The sequence below is a fragment of the Telopea speciosissima genome, chromosome 3, assembly GCF_018873765.1.
Source record: "Telopea speciosissima isolate NSW1024214 ecotype Mountain lineage chromosome 3, Tspe_v1, whole genome shotgun sequence".
NCBI lineage: Eukaryota > Viridiplantae > Streptophyta > Magnoliopsida > Proteales > Proteaceae > Telopea > Telopea speciosissima.
The window spans coordinates 56845740-56866845 of NC_057918.1; the positions used below are offsets into that span (position 1 = coordinate 56845740).

The following is a 21106-nucleotide window of genomic DNA, read 5'->3' on the forward strand; positions in this document are numbered from 1 at the left end:
TACTCTTGAAAATATGAACAAGAGGACTCAAATGACTACTCTTGAGAAATAAGCAAGAGGGCTCATTCTCTTGATTTGGAGCAAGAGGACTCAACAACAATTTTAAGTAAAGTACTAAGTAGTTTAGGATTACCTTAAAACTTAGTAGAATGAGTGCTACCTCTTAGTCAATGTAGCTTGGATGCAAGTATGCAATGAAGGAGCAAGAATGAGATTGAATTTCTTCGATCTTCTTTGATCTTGAAAGAATAATATCTCACAAGGGAGTGCTTGATTGCTTAGAGCTCTTGATTGATGATTGTTGTAGTGTTTAGAACACTAATCAAGAGGGTATTTATAGGCTAGAGGCTTAGAACCAATTAGGAATCCAATTAAGAAAAGAATCCCACATTCTATAAGTAATCCGGTATGCCGGATTACCTACTTTCCTTAAGAAACAGGAGAATAACGGTCATATTTAATTAGTCAAGCACTGATCCAGTATGTTGGATTGGGATCCGGTATGCCGGATCAGGGCAAAATACACCCAAGAGAGGATCCGGTATGCTGGATCCTTATCCAGCATGGGTAAAGGGGTTACTGGAGGTGTTTCTCTGAGACACCCATTAATCCGGTATGCCGGATTGGGATCCGGTATGCCGGATTAGGCAAATTCAGTGAATTTAAGTCTAATTTCCTCAGGGGTTGTTTTGGGTATTTCAAACCCAATTGGTCACATGATCAGGAGTTCGAATCTCCTAAGGTCATTCTAGATGGATGCATGCGTGTGTGTATGTGCATTACATCAAATGTGACTCAAGAAATAATAGAAATTATATATTTGTAAATAGACAAAGTCTTCAATAAAAAAATCATCAATTCTTCAATGCTTTAAGCTTCTAAACATATGTCTTTGACTTTCAAGCTTCAATTTTCTTTGAAAGTGGTCTTTGAACACTTGTATATGCTCCCCCTCACTTGATGCTATGCTTTAACTCTTAAACACTTAGAACACAAGCATTAGTCCAAGTCTTATTTGTTATCATCAAAACATCATCATAGGGATGTCTTGGAGGAAGTAGAGTGTAGGACCATTTTCCTAACACCGAATACATCTCAATCCAAGATAAAAGTAAAGGTAAAGAGTTTATGAGGAATCCATGCTCGATCGCATCACTGAGCACCGTAGGCAAAGTCATTGCATCTACAATCGGTTCCGTGTCCATCGGACTCGGGAACGCACCAATCATCTCCATAATCCATCATATCAATAGTACCGTCAATGCCCTCTGGCATAGTATAACCTGCATCAACATCTAAAAAGAAGGTATACACGTGGTATGAGCTTCACTAAGCCCAGTAAGAGAATCAGACCACACAAACATACACAACAATTAATGAATGATAGCACATGATGCATGGATTCATTTAATTTAATAATCACCTAGCAACAATATTAAGTCATGAGTATAATGCTACTGCAACACCTTAGGCAGCATCCTTGGTCTGAGAAATGGCAGAACTCAATGATGTCAAACCCGAGTTGTAGGTGGGAGCCTTTAGTACCGGTTTCCTCAGGAGATTGTCCGCAAACCCCCAAGTTAAACCCCATACTAGCATTCAGTTTCGAAGATACGGTTGGAACCCAAAATCTTCCACTTCTAGAAAGAATCATCATCGTACAATGGATGTGGTACCTCGACAATCTCATTAAGCTTACCATATAGGGTTGTCCAACACATAAACCCCTGTTAGAAAGAGTTATAGAATAGGTTTATTTCAGTCTAACCATCATGCATCTAATATGAAATGAGTTGCATGCATACACATATGCTTAGGGGCCGAGATTATGGTATTGGAATCACTCATCGGCCACACCATCCTCTCGTCTCCCCTACCATAGACATACACATACAGGAAGGTGCATGCGAATGCATATGCCCATAGGCCGAGATCATAGTACCAAAATCACTCATTGGCCACACTATCCTCCCGTCTCCTATGGTATACACAACCACATACAAGCACGACGAATGTGGTACCGAAGGTACGATCGGTCCACCACAAGCCCATGTCCAACCTAATGTAAGATGTAAATCTAATATCCACCTGGCAATCATGGGACCGACATTACCCTCGGCTCCCGGATCCCATCCACATGCATGAATGCCCTATTATCTATGATACCATCAAACAATATGCAAACAACCAATGAAATCCTTCCATATGCCTTGAACAAAATTTAGAAATATATTACAACAATGAAATGCAATGATACATGATGCCTATTCAATCAAAATTCCTAAGCATGCATGATGAGGCATTTTACCAAACACTATGCAAGCATGTCAGATTCATAACTAAAATCCACCTTTGGCCTAGGCGGTTGAAGTGGCGATTGCAACAGGTCGTACGACCACCTCTGCGATTGCTGCGGGACTTCACTTAACATTTGAACCCGTGGTTTATTTTTCCATTCTGTCCCAAATTCTCTTTCACTCTTGAGCTCTGGAGAACAGATATTGCGACCGCCCCTTCCTCCCTAGGTGACTTCCCACTCATTTTGGGGTTCAATCTCTTGCATATTTGTGCCAAATCACATCTAGGTAAGGTTTTGCTTACCCCAACCTAAATTTTTAGATTTTTGGTGTACTTGGTTAACCTAGGTTTCACTTCCATGGATGTTTTGCTATTTTTTTTTTTTTGTAATGAAACCTCTATGTACGCTATTTCTCATTTCATTCGCATCTTATATGGTTTATGTAAGCATACCATTCACGCATTTGTCATCCATGTGTGAATTTTGACCTTGGAATTGAATTTTTGGATGCCCTAGGTCAAAATTTCCCCTTTTTCCTTGGGTCTTTCATGAATAGCTTACAATACATTATGTTTCATGTATATTTGAGCTTGTAAACCTTGTTCATATTATGTCCTTAGGTCATTATACATTTATTCCCCATTCCCCCAAATTATAGGTTTTTCCTATGTAACCCAATGAGTACATCTCCACTCTTATTGTATTTTTGGGAGAGGAATTTAGAATTGTGCCATTAGGGCTATTAGTCCAGTTCCCCCAAATTTCCTAATGTCATACATTCTTACATGTTAACCATATTGCTTCAAATTCTTATGGTTTCCTTTCTTTGTTTGTTCTTGTCATTGTAGGTACCATCCAGACAATGGCTCCCAAACAACGCAAGACTTTTACCCATCGCCCTGCACCGGTAGTAAATCATGCTCGGTGGTTTTGGTCCGATGAGGCACATGACCTTTATCACAATCATTTCAGGTCAAAGACCATTTTAGAGGGCAGGGATATAATAGCGGATGACTACATAGATTTCAAGGTTACCGAGAGGTTCGACGCCTTGGGGTGGACTTCCATACTCACACCCCCTAAGTTGTACTACCCAAAGTTGATCTAACACTTCTACGCCAACTTGGAGATGAAGTACGAGAACTCTCCCAACCATCGGCTCATGACTTAAGTGAAGGGGGTGACTGTCTCCTTCAATGATAGGCAGCTAGCAATCATCATTGGAGCGTCCGCAACAAGGGAGAAGGTCTATTGTCCTCCTGGGAAAGATGCATATAGCTTTTTGGAGCCGAAGGACTACTAGGAATTGTACCTCACCGTTTCAAATGGAGCCAAGGGTGTGAAGGTGACTGAGACCAAATTTGGTCGTTCGCAATGGGTGTTGAGCCGTATAGTTCAACACAACCTTTTACCGAAGGGAGGGCACCACAGTGAGCCTTCTATATATGGGCTACTTGGTGTACTGCCTCTACAAAGGGAAGCAGCTTAGCCTTCCATACGCAATGCTTCGAACCATGGCCTACACTGTGGCCAAGCCTACTCAAGACCTTGATTTTCCCTACGGGAGGCTGCTCACCACTATCTTCGAGCACTGTCACGTCGACCTGAGTGATGAGGATTCAAAGGAGGCAGACATGGGACCCTTAGATTGTAGTTCAATCTCGAGGATGCACATCCAGTCCGACACATTCAGCGATGGCTGCTGGTTCCTCCTGTGGAGGGCTATGGAGAAGAGGTCCCACATAGATAGACGATGGACAATGCATCTTCTTCTACTGGTCCTACAGAGGGTACCAATGTAGATAGGATCATGTAGGCCATATCACAGCTGGGTACCAACATGGCTCAGCTGAACAGGATTCACTGTCATGCGGCATGAATTTACCAAAACTCACGTGCGGATTGACCTTTTGGAGGGGTAGGTATAAGACTTGGATGCCTATATTCGCAAGGCAATGCTAGTGGACACCGACAGTGATATGAGATGGAGTCCTAGACTTAGGGTCTATGTGTTGGATATGTTACATATTGATGTGTGTCCATCAAACCCGATTAATTTGATTAAATTAATTAATTGATTTACAAATATTATGTGCTTGTCATAATTGTTCTTTAGTGCAACTGCCCACTTTACACCGTTTGTTGTTCACAACTTTGGATAGAGTTGGGTAATCTGTTCTATGATTGCCGTATTATACATTCGTTCAATAGGGATTGGGTAAAAAAGTAAATATGGGCACATATAGTATTGAACATTGATCCACAGAGATTCCTGGATTATTCACCGTCGTGTTTTGATCTGTGACGAGAATCTTCGGTAGTTATTTTTTTCATACTTGAGAGATACTTGCTATTTTATTCGTGTTGTATGCAGTTGTGGGGAGTCAATGGTTGATGTCTACCAAAAGGACTAACTATATATCGGTCACTTGGTGTATGCAATCCGGATAGTAATAGCTGTGGTTTCCACTGCCCATATAGGGAGAACATCCAAAAGAGAGTTATCAGATTTGATTGTGCCAAATCCAAGGCCTTGGTATTTGCTAAGTGTTTGCAAAAGAGAATTTTATTTTATTATTATTAAATTAAATTATTTTGAAAATAGTTTTCAAATGTTTTTCGGCCATTCAAAGTCTTAGACACTCTCATGATTAATTATAGTAGACCGGAATTGAGGCGGTGAGTTTTATTCCATGGTTGTGGGGGTCTATGATGGATGTTAGTAGTGGGGAGAAAGTGTATTAAAACATCTACCAATTGGAGATTTTCAAGTTACGCCTTTTGTAGAGATGTCCTGTTATGCAATTTAAGAAAACTTTATTGTAGAGATTTGCTTATGTGCAAATATGGATAACTTAAAGGGCTACCCTTTAGGATCACACCACTTGGGACGATTTGAACCGTTAGATTGTAATCTCCAAAATAAGCATTCTCTTTAAAAGAGAAGGCTTAGGTCAATTTTAAGAACTAGTCATTAGTTCTCACTTGTTAATAATTTTAGAGAGTTGAGAGTTGAAAAGGGAAGAGTCTCCTTCTTCAACCTCAAGCTTTGGCCATTGGAGAGCAAAGCAAGCTTTGGTGTTCGTGACCTTGTGCTGCATTCTTTTGGAGGAACATGCCACTTGTGTGTTCTAGGTAACTATTCCATCCCCATCAAGGTTAGTATGATGTTCATGTATTCAATGAGATCCTTGTGCTTAAAATTTTTGAACTTGATTTTGAATCGATTTGCTTCTGCTGTCGCTAACAATTGGCATCAGAATGATGGTTCTTCATTGAATACATTAGATGTTCTTGTTTGCAATCTATGTCATGGTTTTGGGCTTCTATTTTTTGGTTCCATGTTCTTCTCTATCTTCTTCCTCTTTTTCTAATCTTTTCTCTCATAGGATTTTTCTGTTTTGAACAAGAAAAATCAAGCATTCGAACACCCCACATGGGGCATCGTCTTTGCAAAAGGAGAAAGAGAGAAAGAGAGCAGCGTGGTTAGGAGCACAGTCGATTTCGTAGTTGTGCGCCTAATAGAGGATGCGCTGGGCATGAGGAGGAAAGGCAAGGAGGGCGTGGGGGCGGCAGCAGGTTGCTGCCTGTACTTGTGCAAGCAATAGCTCGCTGCCAAAGCTCGCGCAAGCAGCAAGTTGCTGCCTTGCGTGAGCGTGGGGCAGCCAGCGGCAAAAGAAAAAAAAAGAGGGGTATGGGGGTTGGGATTTGAATTTGGTCATTGTCTTCTTCTCCCATATTCTTGTTTTAGCTCCATTAATGGAGGTCTTGTTTGAAGGTCCTTCAATGGAGGTTGGTTGATGATTCTCTAATGGTGTTTTGAACAAATTAGGAAGCTTTCATAGTTTCCTATTTAGATTAGAAGAGATCATTAATAAATCTTTGATTTGAATTAATTTTGGAAAGTGTTTCCTAAACTAACTCAAACTCTAGATTTGTTTTGTTTTAAAAGAAAAGTAGAATTGGATTGTGATTCTATAATACAAGAGTTGTATTGAGTTTCTATTTCTAAAAGGTTTACTTGGAGACAAATTAATCTTAATTGCTAATTTTAATTTCTCTCTCTTATCTTCTTCTTTTTATTTTTGAATTAAAATTGAGATGAGACCCACATTAAAATCGAACCATGGGTAAGACCCATGGATTGAGCCATGGTGATCGAACCGTGGGTTAGAACCATGGATTGAGTCATATTGGACCGGACCATGGGGAAGACCCATGGGTCGACCCATGTTGTGATCCACAAGGGGCAACCCAAATGGATCGAGCCACATGGGTATGGGTTGATGGATCAATCCACATGGATCGACCCAAATTCTTATAATCCTTTTCTTGCATTTTATTTTTGAGATTTAAGGTCAAAATTGAGATTGATTAATTTTAAATTAATCTAATTTCTTATTATGACCAATTGCATGCATTTGTTTCAAACTTCAATTAATTAAGAAAATTCCAGATTTGCACATGGAATTGAGTAATTAATAGATGTGGTTTGAAATACCAATTTTACCTTATTGTATAAAGTGCTATGAGATAATGCTTGGGATGAAATTATGATTTTCAAATGTTAAATGTTTAAACCAAAATCACCCTCATACCTTGTATAGATTGCTCATCCAAGTGTTGGGTGCTCTTTTGATGTTTGGATTATTTTTTAAATGTTAATATAATGCCATGGGATGTATTTTGTGTTAACTTTTTTTTGTAGCATGGAATGGTCATGGGATAGTTGTGTGGTGCATATTTTAATTTTATGTCACTTTACTATTCCCCCCTTCTTCTTTCCCCATTTAATGGTTATAACTCTCCTTGAGCAACCCTAATTTTAAAGGGTTGGTTTCTCAAGGTTTTCACAAGGGTTGTAATTATTAAATTTATTTTTAAGTTCATTGGATGTAACTAGTTGAAGACATATGATGTACTTTGAGATGGAGAAAGAGGAACTACATCTTCTTGGAGGATGCCGCATTAAGTTGAAGCTTCTCAAGCTTCAAGGCGTTGAAGATTACTTGGAAAATCCTATGACCATGTCATTTATATTTTTATTAATGTTTGTATGGTTTGATGCATGCTAGTCTATAAGGTAGCTTATTTTATTTTATGTGTTTCTAGATGCATATGATTTATGGATGTTAGATGTAACATGAGTGATGTGTATCCATAATAATTTATCTTATTACCCTTAACTTTTAAAGCAAGTATTAATACGGGAATCTTTAAACGGTTATAATCTTGTGGCCTCCTATCATGATGGGTGTAGGGACTATTTTGAGAGCACTTTGGGAACTCCGAAAGGCTAACCTTAGCGAGTGATGAATGAGTCGCTTACTCCCATCTCCAGTGTGATAAAGAATGAATCATGGTGGGTAAGGTATGCCCCTGAATGTGGGTATTATCTTAAAATCATGATTAATTTTGAGTGATAGGTACATACTTGACTTGAGTGTGCAGTGAACTCTGAAAGGCTAACCTGTCACTTAGGTGGCCAATTTATTGAAGGTCAATACTATGCATAGTTTTTGACAGTAAAGGGAGTGCACAATGAACTCCGAAAGGCTAAGCTGTGGACATTCCAAGTGCTTAGTAGACTCTAATGCACATTATCGACTGAGAGGGATGTTGATTCTGTGAATTACCATTGAAATAGTGTTGCACGTTTTTCTTATTTCTTTCAATGGAAGCTTTATTAATTAATTGCTTGTACATCGTTTGTAGAATTACTTTCTCAATATGATGAACAACAATGCCCTTACCTTCCTACTGAATGACAATAGACTGACCGGGTCTAATTACCTTGACTGGAAGCCAAAGCTTATACTTATTCTGAAAGCGGAGAAAATCCATAATGTGCTTACTTCTGATGCACCTCCTTTACCCAAAACCACTGACGGGGATGACTATATTGCCTGAGAGTCCTTCAGATAGAAGGATGCTTTAGCCACTGGCTACATACTTAGTTCTATTGACAAGAGCATGCAAAGTTCATGTGATTACATGGAGACCGCCAAAGAAGTGATGAAACATATAGAGACAAACTTTGGAAAGCAAGATTATTTTGCGTGCCAAAGGATATCCTCAGCGCTGTTTGCATCAAGATGACTGATGGCACCACCATCCTGGATCATATGATGAAGCTAAATAAGCACTTCCAGGACCTTGAGGGTTTTGGCACTTTGTTCGATCTTGATTTTAAAATTGGCATCATTTTTGCCTCACTCTTTGATGCAGATGGGTCATTCATTATGAATTACCATATGAATAAAGTGGTGGTTAAGAATGTCTCTGAGCTTACTAACATGCTTGTTGAAGCAGAAAGTACACTCAAGAATAGTAAAGTTGTAGCTCTTGTCACTGAGAAAGCTTCTCAGTCTTCAAAGAACAAAAATAAGAAGAGAAGTAAGAAAGGGAAGAAAGGCAAGTCAATCAGAGTGAAAAAGGGATGAGTACAGGAGAAGATGGCAAAGGCTGAAAAGGGAAAGTGTTTCTACTGCAGTAAGTCGGGACATTGGAAGAGGAACTGCCAAGAGTACCTTGCGTCCTTGAAGAAGGATAAGACAAAGACAGGTATTTTTGATACTTTTGTTACTGGATCACTTTTGTTGGTAGGACTAACTGACATGTGGTGTGTGGACTCTGGATCCACCACACACATTTGCAATATGTTGCAGGGGTTTCAGGAGAACAGAAGGACAAGAAAGATTGAGATCACCTTCAGAATAGGAGCTAGAGATGAAGTTGACGTAGTAGCTGTCGGAACATATTTTATTCATTTTAGTAATGTTGTGATTAGCAACACTAATCACTCATACATAATCCCATACAGATTTGGAATGTAAGAAACAAATAAAGGAACATGAGACATACCCTTTTGGTTGATAGCTGTAGTCGATCACCAAGCTTTTAGACCTTCCCAATAGCCTTCCACAACCTTTCTCTTGAATCTCCCGTGAGTAGAAATTCTAATAAATCAAGTGACGGCTATGGGGACCTTGGGTTGAATATATAATATTCACCCTGACCCTAATCACACTCCCACAATGTGTTAGGTCAGAAACACCTCTGACTTAGCCTAGAGTGGGTAACCTATTATGGGCCCAATACATGAGACATACCCTTTTGGTTGATAGCTGTAGTCAATCCCCAACCTTTTAGACCTTCCCAATAGCCTTCCACAGCCTTTCTCTTGAATCTCCCATGAGTAGGAATTCTAATAAATCAAGTGACGGCTGTGGGGATCTTGGGTTGAATATATAATATTCACCCTGACCCTAATCACACTCCCATAATGTGTTAGGTCAGAAACACCCTTGACTTAGCCTAGAGTGGGTAACCTATTATGGGCCCAATAAAGATTAGCATGGATTAATGAAGCCCAAAACCCAACAATCTCCCACTTGGGTAAATTTAATACACATATCTTCTATTGGAATTGGCTAGAGTCCCATTCTCCACTCAAATTATTTTGATTCTATTAATACCTACTTGTGTCGAATGATAGCAGAAGACATGCCTCAACATACAGCATACAATTTTCTGTCATCACAGCCACAAATGATCTATTAACGCGAACCGCTTTGGGTATATGTATGAACAAAAAAACAAGAGCATAACAAGTGATCACTAAGTAAATGCTCTTTCCTTGTAGGTCCTCTACCTTAAAAATCCTCTTAGGTAGTACACTTTGACATTAACTCATACTTGAGCTAAACCGCCATGAACTTGAGTTAATACCATACTTTGGCTCACCGCCCATGGCTTACCCGCCATTTTAAAATCCTTGGCTAAATACCGCCTATGGCTAACCGCCATCTCACAAGACATGTCATATAAGAATAAATAATAAAACCATAACCAGTAAATGTATTAAGATGGAAAAAGAATACAAAAACCACTGGTTAAATAAAGAACTCAAATAATAGTCAAAAAGAGGAAAAACAGACTCCCACTAAACAAATATATCAAAATACTCTATAAGTCCCATGCTAGTAACATGACCCCTGAAAACTCCCACTGAAAGAGCCTTAGTGAGAGGATCAACCACCATCTTCTCAGTAAGGATGTGTATAACATCAACCTCCCCTTCAGTTACCTTCTCTCTGACAAGAAGATACTTTATCTCAATATGCTTTGAGCTGTTGGACTTTTTGTTGTTCTTTGAAAAGATGACTGCAGAGTTGTTGTCACACCATAGCCTTAAAGGTTTCGAGATGGAGTCAACAACCTTTAGTTCTGTAATAAAATTTCTCAGCCATACTGCCTGCTTGGTTGCCTCAAACAATGCCACAAATTCCACCTGCATGGTAGATGAAGTAATGATCCTCTGCTTGACACTTTTCCATGAAACTGCACCTCCACCCATCAAGAAGACATAACCTGAAGTTGACTTCATGTCATCAATACAACCACTGAAACCTGAATCTGAGTATCCAACCACTTCAAGTCTGTCATCGCTTCTATAGACTAGCCTGAAATCCCTGGTCCTCAGTAGGTATCGCATTACTTTCTTAGCTGCAATCCAATGAGCCAATCCTGCATCAAACTGGAACCTCTTAAGCACGCTAACTGCAAATGTGATGTCAGGTCGAGTGCGCACCTGTGCATACATCAAGCTTCCCATGGCTGAAGTATAGGGCTTGTCCTTCATAGAGTCTCTCTCAAGGTTATTCTTTGAACACTGCTGCTTGTTCAACTTATCCCCTTTGCTGATGGGTGCATCATTCCCAGAACATTGGGACATGTTGAACCTCTTCAAGATTCTATCAATGTAAGCCCTCTGTGATAAACCAAGAAGACCTCACTTTCTATCACGACTTATCTCGATGCCAAGTACATAGGTGCTCTCACCCATGTCCTTCATCTCAAAGTTACTAGACAGAAACTGCTTGGTTTCCTGAAGTAGACCAAGATCACTGCTGGCTAGTAGGATATCATCTACATAAAGTACCAAGAAAATGAACCTACCCCTGGTAGCCTTCAGGTAGATGCAGTTATCAATTGCATTTTCAACAAAACCATAAGAGGTCACTATCTGATCGAACTTCAAGTACCACTGTCTCGAAGCCTGTTTCAGTCCATACAGTGATTTCTTTAGCTTACAAACTTGATGTTCCTTCCCTTTCTCCTCGAAACCCTCGGGTTGACGTATATATAGCTGCTCAGCTAGATCACCATTCAGAAAAGCCATCTTCACATCCATCTAATGTAGTTCAAGGTCAAAGTGTGCTATAATGACCATGATGATTCTGAATAAGTTTTTCGAAGATACTGGGGAGAAGGTCTCCTAGTAATCTATGCCTTCTCTCTGTGTGAAACCCTTCGCCACAAGTCTGACCTTGTAGCGCTCTATCTTTCCTTGAGAATCAGTCTTGGTCTTAAAGACCCATTTTGAAGCAATGGCTTTGTAGCCCTGTGGAACATCCACCAGCTCCCAAACACCATTATTGTGCATGGATTGTAACTCTTCCTTCATAGCTTTCACCCGTTTTCCAGACTCCCTACTGTTGATTGCCTGCAGAAAGGTAACATGATCTTCCTCTTTACTGATGTCGAACTCACATTCATTCAGATATTTGACATAATCTGAGTGAATGGTAGATCTGCGAGTCCTGATAGATCTCCTCAAAGGCTCAGGGTCTGTAGTGTGACCATGTCAGCTGGTATCGGATCATCGAACACAGGTAGTGGCACATCCACAACTGTAGTGGCTGGGATAATAGGATTTGTGGGCACATCCACATCAACATCCATGTGAGAATCACCGTCTACAATCAACAAGGTCTTGCTCAACTCTGGTGCTACATCAGATGTTCCAATCCTTCCTTCATCAAAACTCAAGTTCCCGAGCACAGACTGATCTCCTTCTGTCTCAAGAAACTTGGCATGGGTGGTCTCTACTATTCTATTCCCTGTACTTGGGCAATAGAATCTGTAGCCCTTAGACCTTTCTGGATACCCCACAAAATAGCAGCTCACAGTTTTTGGGTCCCAAACCTTCTGCTGAGGATTGAAAAGTTTGGCTTCAGTAGGGCATCCCCAGACTCGTAGATGTCTAAGGCTGGGTTTCTTACCAGTCTAGAGTTCATAGGGAGTCTTGCTAACAGACTTACTTGGCACTCTGTTGAGAATGTAGGCTGCAGTTTTGAGTGCTTCTCCCCATAAGGACTCTGAAAGACTGGTGTTACTGACCATGGTTCGGACAATGTCTTTCAGAGTACGATTCCTCCTCTCTGCTACACCATTTTGTTGAGGTGTACCTGGCATGGAGTACTGTGGAGCTATCCCTTGTTCCTGTAGATACTTGGAAAAGGGTCCAAGTTGCTGTCCTATATCACCTCTTCTTCCATAGTATTCTCCACCCCTATCAGACCTAATAGATTTTATCTTTCTAGAATGGAAGAGTTCCACTTTATCCTTGAATATTATAAAGGCATTCAACGCATTCACTTTCTTAGCAAGTAAGAAGATGTAACCGTATCGAGACCAGTCATCTATGAAGGTAATGAAGTAACGCTGGCCTCTAAGTGCAGGAGTCGGAAAAGGTCCACATATGTCAGTGTGGATGAGGTCTAGGGCCTCACTGAGGCGAAATGCATCCTTCTTCGTAGAAGAAGTCATCTTCCCCTTTATACAGTCAATACATGTTTCCATTTCTTGGAAATCCATGTCATCAAGTATCTTCTCCTTGATTAACCTATCCATTCTCTTCCTAGAGATATGGCTCAACCTTCTGTGCCAGAGTACAGGAGGCTTCTCATCCACAAGTTGGCATTTTGTACCAACATTCATAACCCAAGACAAGACACAATTCAATCTATACAGACCATTAGAACAATAGCCAGAACCAACAATGATAGAATTCATAACCAAAGTGAAGCCATCTTTATTGAAATTAACAGAATATCCATCTAAAACTAATCTGGAAACTGAAATTAAGTTCTTCCTCATAGAGGGAATAAAAACAACATCCTTTAACTCAATAAAATTGTCTTAACTGTCTGATTTTAAAGATAATCTAACAGTTCCTATGGCCTTCACTTCCACTTCCGCTCCATTTCCAACGAACACTGTCACCTCACACTTGCTTGGCACCCTCCAACTTGTGAACCCCTGCAAGGAATGAGTCACATGAATGGATGATCCAAAATCCAACCACCAATAATCTACTGGTGTATCTATAAGGGAAGATTCATAGCAGACCAGAGATGTATTCTTACCAGTGTCCTTTTTCTTATCAAGATAGGCCTTCCTTTTGAAGCAGTCCTTCTTCATATGCCCTTTCTTCTTACACCAGAAGCATTCAACATTGTTTGAATATTTATGCCCTGTGTTCTCTTTGTTGCCCTGCTCATGAATCTACCTTTCTTGAAAAATCTTCTGTGGTTTCTGTGAGGTCCTCCAGATGAAGACCCCTTACCCTGGATGAGATTGGCACTTTCAATCTTGTCCCTGTTCATTCTTGCCTCTTCTTGCCCAACTATGGTAATCAACTCATCCATACTCCATTTATCCTTCAAGGCATTGTAGGTGCCATGAAGATGCTTATACTGCCCTGGGAGTGAATTCAGTGCAATGGTCACTAGGAAGTCTTCATCAAAATTTATTTCCAGCTCCCTAATTTTGTTTCCTAAGGAAACAAGTCCCAGAAGGTGTTCCCTGGTACTGCCATTTCCATCAAACTTGGCAGTTGTCAGTTTGCTCATCAAGTCACCTAACTGAGCCTTCTTTGAAGATTCAAATTTGACTCTAATTGCCTCCAAGTACTCTGTTGCAACCGCCTTCATGGTGATGCTATCTTTCATGGTCTCAGGGATAGCATGCTTTATGACCTTTGGGCATTTCCTATTAGCAGTGTCCCACTTCTCATGGTCAGTCTTCTCAGCTTGAGTACTGGCTGGGGTGAGGTCAGTTGGCTTGGGTTCTCTCAGACAAAGATCTAGGTCTCTAAGGCAAAGATAGACCTTTAAGTCTTCATTCCAACTTCTATAATTCTCACCAGAAAGCTTGGGAATATCCAATAAACCATGGCCTAGAGACATCTGCCATAGGAATATAATAAAATCATACATCCATCACAAGAAAGTAAAATATAAATCAGGTATTTTAATACTTCTAACTTATGCTAGTTGTACAAACTAATGTACCAACACATAAATAAGAGTGTCAATCGAATCTACATCCCTAACCTTTGCGTTTTAAAATGCACTGGTCCACTCAACACTTTGCAATTACTGCGGGTAACACCAACCTTTGACAAAATTATCACCTTTGGGTAAACAATTATTCCTAGGTTAGTCTCTCCCTATATGTGTGTGCATATTATTTTTGGTCTTTGATGATGCTACCTTTGGGTGAGCATCACCTTTCTTTGCTGCCATTAAAGAGAACCTTGAGTTATGGGTATTATAATAAAATCAGGTTTTACCACTTTGGTGGATTCCATCTGACCTTATTAGAATACCCAATGACTCATGATGCAGCTATGGGATGTTTTATTCATAAATTCAAACAATCTAATTCATGAAACTTATCACACACAACAATTTAATGAAATAGTGCTGCTATTTTGCATTGCATCATGTCATGGCATTACAGATATTTATCTCATGATCATTTGAAAATAAAGAATGCATGAACACATATTTCAAGAATTGGAAAACACAAAAAATGCTCACTGTGGGTCCCAGAAGTGATATTTGAAGTAAGTGAGGCATACCAGTGTGTAGGTCTCAAAAAAATAGACGCAGTGGAAAAAACTGGGACTGCAAACTCCCTCCCACGTGCTCTCATGCGCCGCTTGAAGTGGGCGCATGATATCACACGCTGGCCGGCTGATCTAGTCAAAATGGCCAGTCTGAACTGAGCTAAACTGGACCAGTCTAACCCGGTTCGAATCGGATTGGTCCAATCGGATTAGGTCGAATCCCGGGTCGGACTGACCCGACCAACTAGATTCGGGTTCGGATCCGGGTCAACCCGTTTAGATCGGGTTTGAGTTGCCCACTTGGGTCAGGTCCGGGTGGATCCGCTTGGATCTGGTACGGGTCAGCCCATTGGATCGGTCTTGGGCTGGCCCACCTGGGTTGGGTTCGGTCTGGTCCACTTGGGTTGGGCTTAGTCTGGCCCATTTGGGTCCCGAGTTTGACTGAGTGAAAACCTACTTGCTCACCAGGTTGACTCGGAAACCCTACCGAGTTGACCCGACGATGAATCACCCACCGTCATTAAAATGGTATTTTTAAAAAAAATGAAAAAGCAGCCGCGTGAGATGCACATGCTTTTTTTGGCGGCGCGTGGAGCCGATTCCGACGAAAAGCCTTATATGGCCGTGACCGCCCTGACCTCCTCTACAATCTCATATAAAAGTTCACTTTTGGTAGTCGTACACCACCGACAGTGACCGTATAGGGTCGATCCAAAACCCAAAAAATTTAGAAAAATATGTTTCAATCAAGAACATGGACTCCAGATCCATATGGGTTGGCTCTGATGCCACTTGTTGTGATTAACAACACTAATCACTCATACATAATTCCATATGGATTTGGAGTGTAAGAAACAAATAAAGGAACATGAGACATACCCTTTTGGTTGATAGCTGTAGTCGATCCCCAAGCTTTTAGACCTTCCCAATAGCCTGCCACGGCCTTTCTCTTGAATCTCCTGTGAGTAGAAATTCTAATAAATCAAGTGATAGCTTTGGGGACCTTGGGTTGAATATATAATATTCACACTGATCCTAATCACACTCCCACGATGTGTTAGGTCAGAAATACCCCTGACTTAGCCTAGAGTGGGTAGCCTATTATGGGCCCAATAAAGATTAGCATGCATTAATGAAGTCCAAAACCCAATAAGTAAAACTGGAACTTTAAGATTAAATAATTGTTATCATGTGCCAGGATTTAGTAGGAATTTGATTTATGTTTCAAGACTCATAGATGATGGCTATAAATGATATGTTCATTAGTTATAGAAGCAAACATGTTGCTTCTGGTTTTAGAATGAATGGCCTTTACTTTCTTAATTCTGTCTTGAATCAAACTGGTAGTTTCAGTATGACTGTTAGTGTAACAAAACAAAAATATTCTCCAGATAATCAAACATACCTTTGGCACCTCAGAATAGGCCACATCGGAGTAGATAGGATAAACAGATTGGTTAAGGATGGACCTCTCGGAAGTCTTGAGGTGCCACCATACCCTATCTATGAATCTTGCTTACAAGGAAAGATGGCTAAGCAACCTTTTCCCAAGAAAGGAGGGAGAGCCACCGGTACATTAGATTTATTCCACTTAGATGTTTGTGGCCCATTAAATATCACTACTAAACAGGGATATCAATACCTCATCACTTTCACCGATGATTACTCAGGATATGGATACATTTATCTAATGCATCGAAAAATGGAAACCTTTGAAAAGTTCAAAGAGTTCCAATCCGAGGTTGAAAACCAATTAGATAAACGTATCAAATGCCTTTGATCTGATTGAGGTGATGAGTATTTATCCGATGAATTCTTGGATCACTTACGTGATAGGGGTATTTTATCGCAGCTGACTGCACCGGGTACACCATAAAAAATGGTGTGTCAAAGAGAAGGAATCGAACTCTGTTAGACATGGTTCGATCGATGCTCACATACTCTCAACTGCACTTGTCATTTTGGGGTTATGCTTTTGGAAACAACGATATATATATTCTGAATAGGGTTCCAAGTAAGTCTATACCCAAGATGCCATATGAGTTGTGGATAGGGTGCAAACCTAGTCTACAACATCTTAGGGTATGGGACTACATTACACATGTGAAACGGCAGCATGCAGATAGACTAGAATCCATGACTAACAGATGCCATTTTCTAGGCTGTCCCAAAGGCACCATTGGGTATTATTTCTATAACCCAGTGGAGCAAAGTGTTTATTAGTAAACATGCAATGTTCCTTGAAGATGATCAGATCATCCTAAGATCTGAGCCAGTAGTCATCCAAGAGTTGGAAAACCCTAATGCTTAGACAGTCTCAGTTACACCCACCACTGTACCTCCACCACCGGTGGTAACTCATGTAGAACCAAGGCGTAGTGACAATTAGAGCTCCTGATCATTTGGTTTACTTTAGCGAGGAATCAAATAAATTGGAAGAGTCCTATATGGTCACCGACTAATTGAATTTGGATCCTAGCACCTACCAGGAAGCTATAGGAGATGTAGATACAACTAGATGGATAGATGCTATAAAAAACAAGATGGACTCTATGTATACCAATGGCGTTTGGACTCTAATGGATCTACCTGAAGGTATTAGACCTATTGGGTGTAAATGGATCTACAACAAGAAGAAATGCACCAATGAAAGCATAAATCGATTTAAGGTAAGGCTGGTAGCCATGGGCTATACCCAACGAGAAGGCATAAACTATGAGGAAACCTTCTCACCAGTCGCAATGCTGAAGTCCATACAGATTTTACTTGCCATAGCACCACACTTGGATTATGAGATCTGGCAGATGGATATCCAAATAAGTTTCTTGAATGGACATCTTGATGAGGACATTTATATGTCCCAGCCAGAGGGGTTCACCACTCAAGGAGAGAAGAACAAAGTATGCAAGTTATTGAAGTCAATATATGGACTTAAACAAGCATCTAGAAGTTGGAACATCAGGTTCGATCAAACAATCAAAGAGTTTGGATTTGATCAGAATCTTGATGAACCCTGTGTTTACAAGAAGTTCAGTGGGAGCTCTGTTTGTTTCCTTGTTCTGTATGTAGATGACATACTTCTCATCGGGAAAGATGTAGGAATGATATCTTCTGTAAAGATATGGCTATCTAATAATTTCTCAATGAAAAATTTAGGTGATGCCACATACATACTAGGCATCAAAGTAGTTAGAGACAGACTCAGAATTTTAAGATTGTTGCAAGTCAATTACATAGATAAAATTCTAGATAAATTTAGAATGCAAGATTTAAGAGAGGAAACGTTCTTTTCAGACATGGCATTACACTTTCTAAGTCGCAATGTCCATAGACTCCTGAGGATATAGATACTATGAAAGGGATTCCGTACGCTTTAGCAATTGGAAGCCTTATGTATGCAATGCTATGTACCAGAACGGATATATGCAATACAGTTGGTAAGGTCAGCCAATATCAATCAAATCCTGGGCAGGATCACTGGACTGTTGTTAAGTGCATCATAAAGTACTTGAGAAGAACAAAGGATCATTTCCTTGTTTATGGTGCGGATAACTTATCAGTAGTACAATACACAGATTTAGATTTCTAGTTAGATAAAGATGATAGGAAATTGACTTCTAGAATGATCTTCATGTTAGGAGAAGGGGCTGTCATATGGAAGAGTACAAAGCATAAGTCAATGGCAGATTCCACAACTGAGGTTGAATACTTGGCAGCATGTGAAGCAGCCAAGGAGGGGGTGTGGCTGAGAAAATATCTCACCGACCTGGGGGTTGTACCTGATTTCGTGAAGAACCCTATAAGTTTGTTATGTGATAACAGAGGAGCCATTACTCAGGCTAAGGAACCAAGAGAACATCAGAAGAACAAGCATGTGGAATGCAAATATCATCTCATTCGGGAGATCATACAATGAGACGACGTATCCATTGCCAAAGTTGATTCTACAGATAACTTGTCTGACCCCTTGACGAAGGGACTTGCACTTGTAGTATTCAATGAACATGTTAAAAACATGGATATAAGAGTAGTTGGATGTTGGATTTGATGTACAAGTAGGAGATTGTTTGATATGTTACATATTGATGTGTGCCCATCAAACCCGATTTAATTTGATCAAATTAATTAATTGATTTACTAATATTATATGTTTATCATAATTGTTCTTTAGTGCAACTGCCCACTTTATACCATTTGTTGTTCACAACATTGGGCAGAGTTGGGCAATCTGTTCTATGGTTGCTGTATTGTACATTCTTTCAATAGGGATTGGGCAAAAATGTAAATACGGGCACATCTAGTGTTGAACATTGATCCACAAAGATTCTTAGATTATTTACCGTCGTGTTTTGATCTGCGACGGGAATCTCTGGTAGTTACTTTTTCCATACCTGAGAGATACTTGCTATTTTATTCGTATTATGTGCATTTGTGGTGAGTCAATGGTTGATGTCTATCGAAAGGACTGACTATGTATCGGCTGCTCGATGTATGCGATCCGGATAGTAATAGATGTGATGCTCAATAGGGTTTCCACTGCCCGTATAGGGAGAACATCCAAAAGAGAGTTGTCGGATTTGATTGTGCCAAATCCAAGGCCTTGGTATTTGCGAAGTGTTTGCAAAAGAGAACTTAAATTTTATTATTATTAAATTAAATTATTTTAAAAATAGTTTTCAAATATTTCTTGACCATTCAAAGTCCTAGACACTCTCCTGATTAATTATAGTAGACCAGAATTGTGATGGTGAATTTTATTCCATGGATGCGGGGGTCTGTTATGGATGTTAGTAGTGTGGGAAGAAAGTGTAATAAAACATCTATCGATTGGGGGTTTTTAGGTTATGCCTTTTGTAGAGATCTCCTTTTATGCAATTCAGGAAAACTTTATTGTAGAGATTTCCTTATGTGCAAATATGGATAACTTAAAGGGCTACCCTTTAGGATCACACCACTTGGGATGATTTGAACCGTTAGATTGTAATCTCCAAAATAAGCACTCTCTTTAAATGAGAAGGCTTAGGTCAATTTTAAGAACTAATCGTTAGTTCTCAATTGCTAATAATTTTAGAGAGTTGAGAGTTGAAAATAGAAGAGTCTCCTTCTTTAACTTCAAGCTCTGGCCATTGGAGAGCAAAGCAAGCTTCGGTGTTCGTGACCTTGTGCTGCATTCCTTTGGAGGAACACGCTACTTGTGTGTTACCATTCCATCCCCATCAAGGTTAGTATGTTGTTCATATATTTCAATGAGATCCTTGTGTTTAAAATTTTTGAACTTGATTTTGAATTGATTCGCTTCTGTCGCCGCTAACACTATGGTCTTTTAGTTATGCCCTTGTTATTTTGTTCAATTTCCTTTAAGTTGTAATACTTGTAAGAGTTGTTTCAGCTAAATTTTGTATCCCAACTTGTGTAACCACCTCTGAGAGAGGTTAAGGTACTGATAGTTGTAGTATGACTGGATAAAGTGTACACTTTCACTGTGTTGTCTTAATTTTGTTCATTATGGTTGATATCAGCTTTCTCACCTAGCTAGTCCTCTGCCTAGGGTTTGCACCATAATTTAGCTATCTTGCAAGTTTTTAAATTCGAACCTAGTTGTGTGGAGTACATCAGATGTTTTCGCCAGACTATGATTGTTGCAGAGCATCACGCTCTGATACCATGTTGTCACGCCCCTATCCCAACCAGAGATATTATACTAATATAAGTCATGGGGATAGGACTAGGATGACACTTATCATCCTATAAAACCACTAGGATCTCGATGCAGTGGCCAATTCACAGTCTACTCAATCAAAGTTATCACAAGAATATCAGGGTGCAAAAAGAAACATTTCATTTGTATAAATGTAAATCAAAAGAGTGTGGAAGCGTTTACCATTGCTACATGATGTTCATTCATCTAAGTGATAAATAGTACAGTATATTACAGCTTATCTCAAATGACCATCACATTACTAACAAAAAAATAGTATAACTATAGAAGTTTATACAAGACATGGTATAACCCAAAAAGAATAAGATCTCCTCGATCAATGTGCCCCATAGGCATGGTCGTCATAAGGACATCCATTGTCGTGATCCTCGATTATCGACTCTGGGTC

At 39.8% G+C, this 21106-nt stretch overlaps 2 protein-coding genes across 2 annotated transcripts; one reads left to right on the forward strand and one right to left on the reverse strand.

The window, feature by feature from the left end:
* Window positions 1-8394: 8394 nt before the first annotated feature.
* On the forward strand, window positions 8395-8742 carry LOC122655325. Its single transcript, XM_043849530.1, has one exon. It carries the CDS (start codon window positions 8395-8397, stop codon window positions 8740-8742), a length of 348 nt encoding a protein of 115 aa, XP_043705465.1.
* A 1502-nt stretch (window positions 8743-10244) lies between these two features.
* LOC122655326 (secreted RxLR effector protein 161-like) lies at window positions 10245-11036 on the reverse strand. Its single transcript, XM_043849531.1, has one exon. It carries the CDS (start codon window positions 11034-11036, stop codon window positions 10245-10247), a length of 792 nt encoding a protein of 263 aa, XP_043705466.1.
* Between the last annotated feature and the right edge of the window lie 10070 nt (window positions 11037-21106).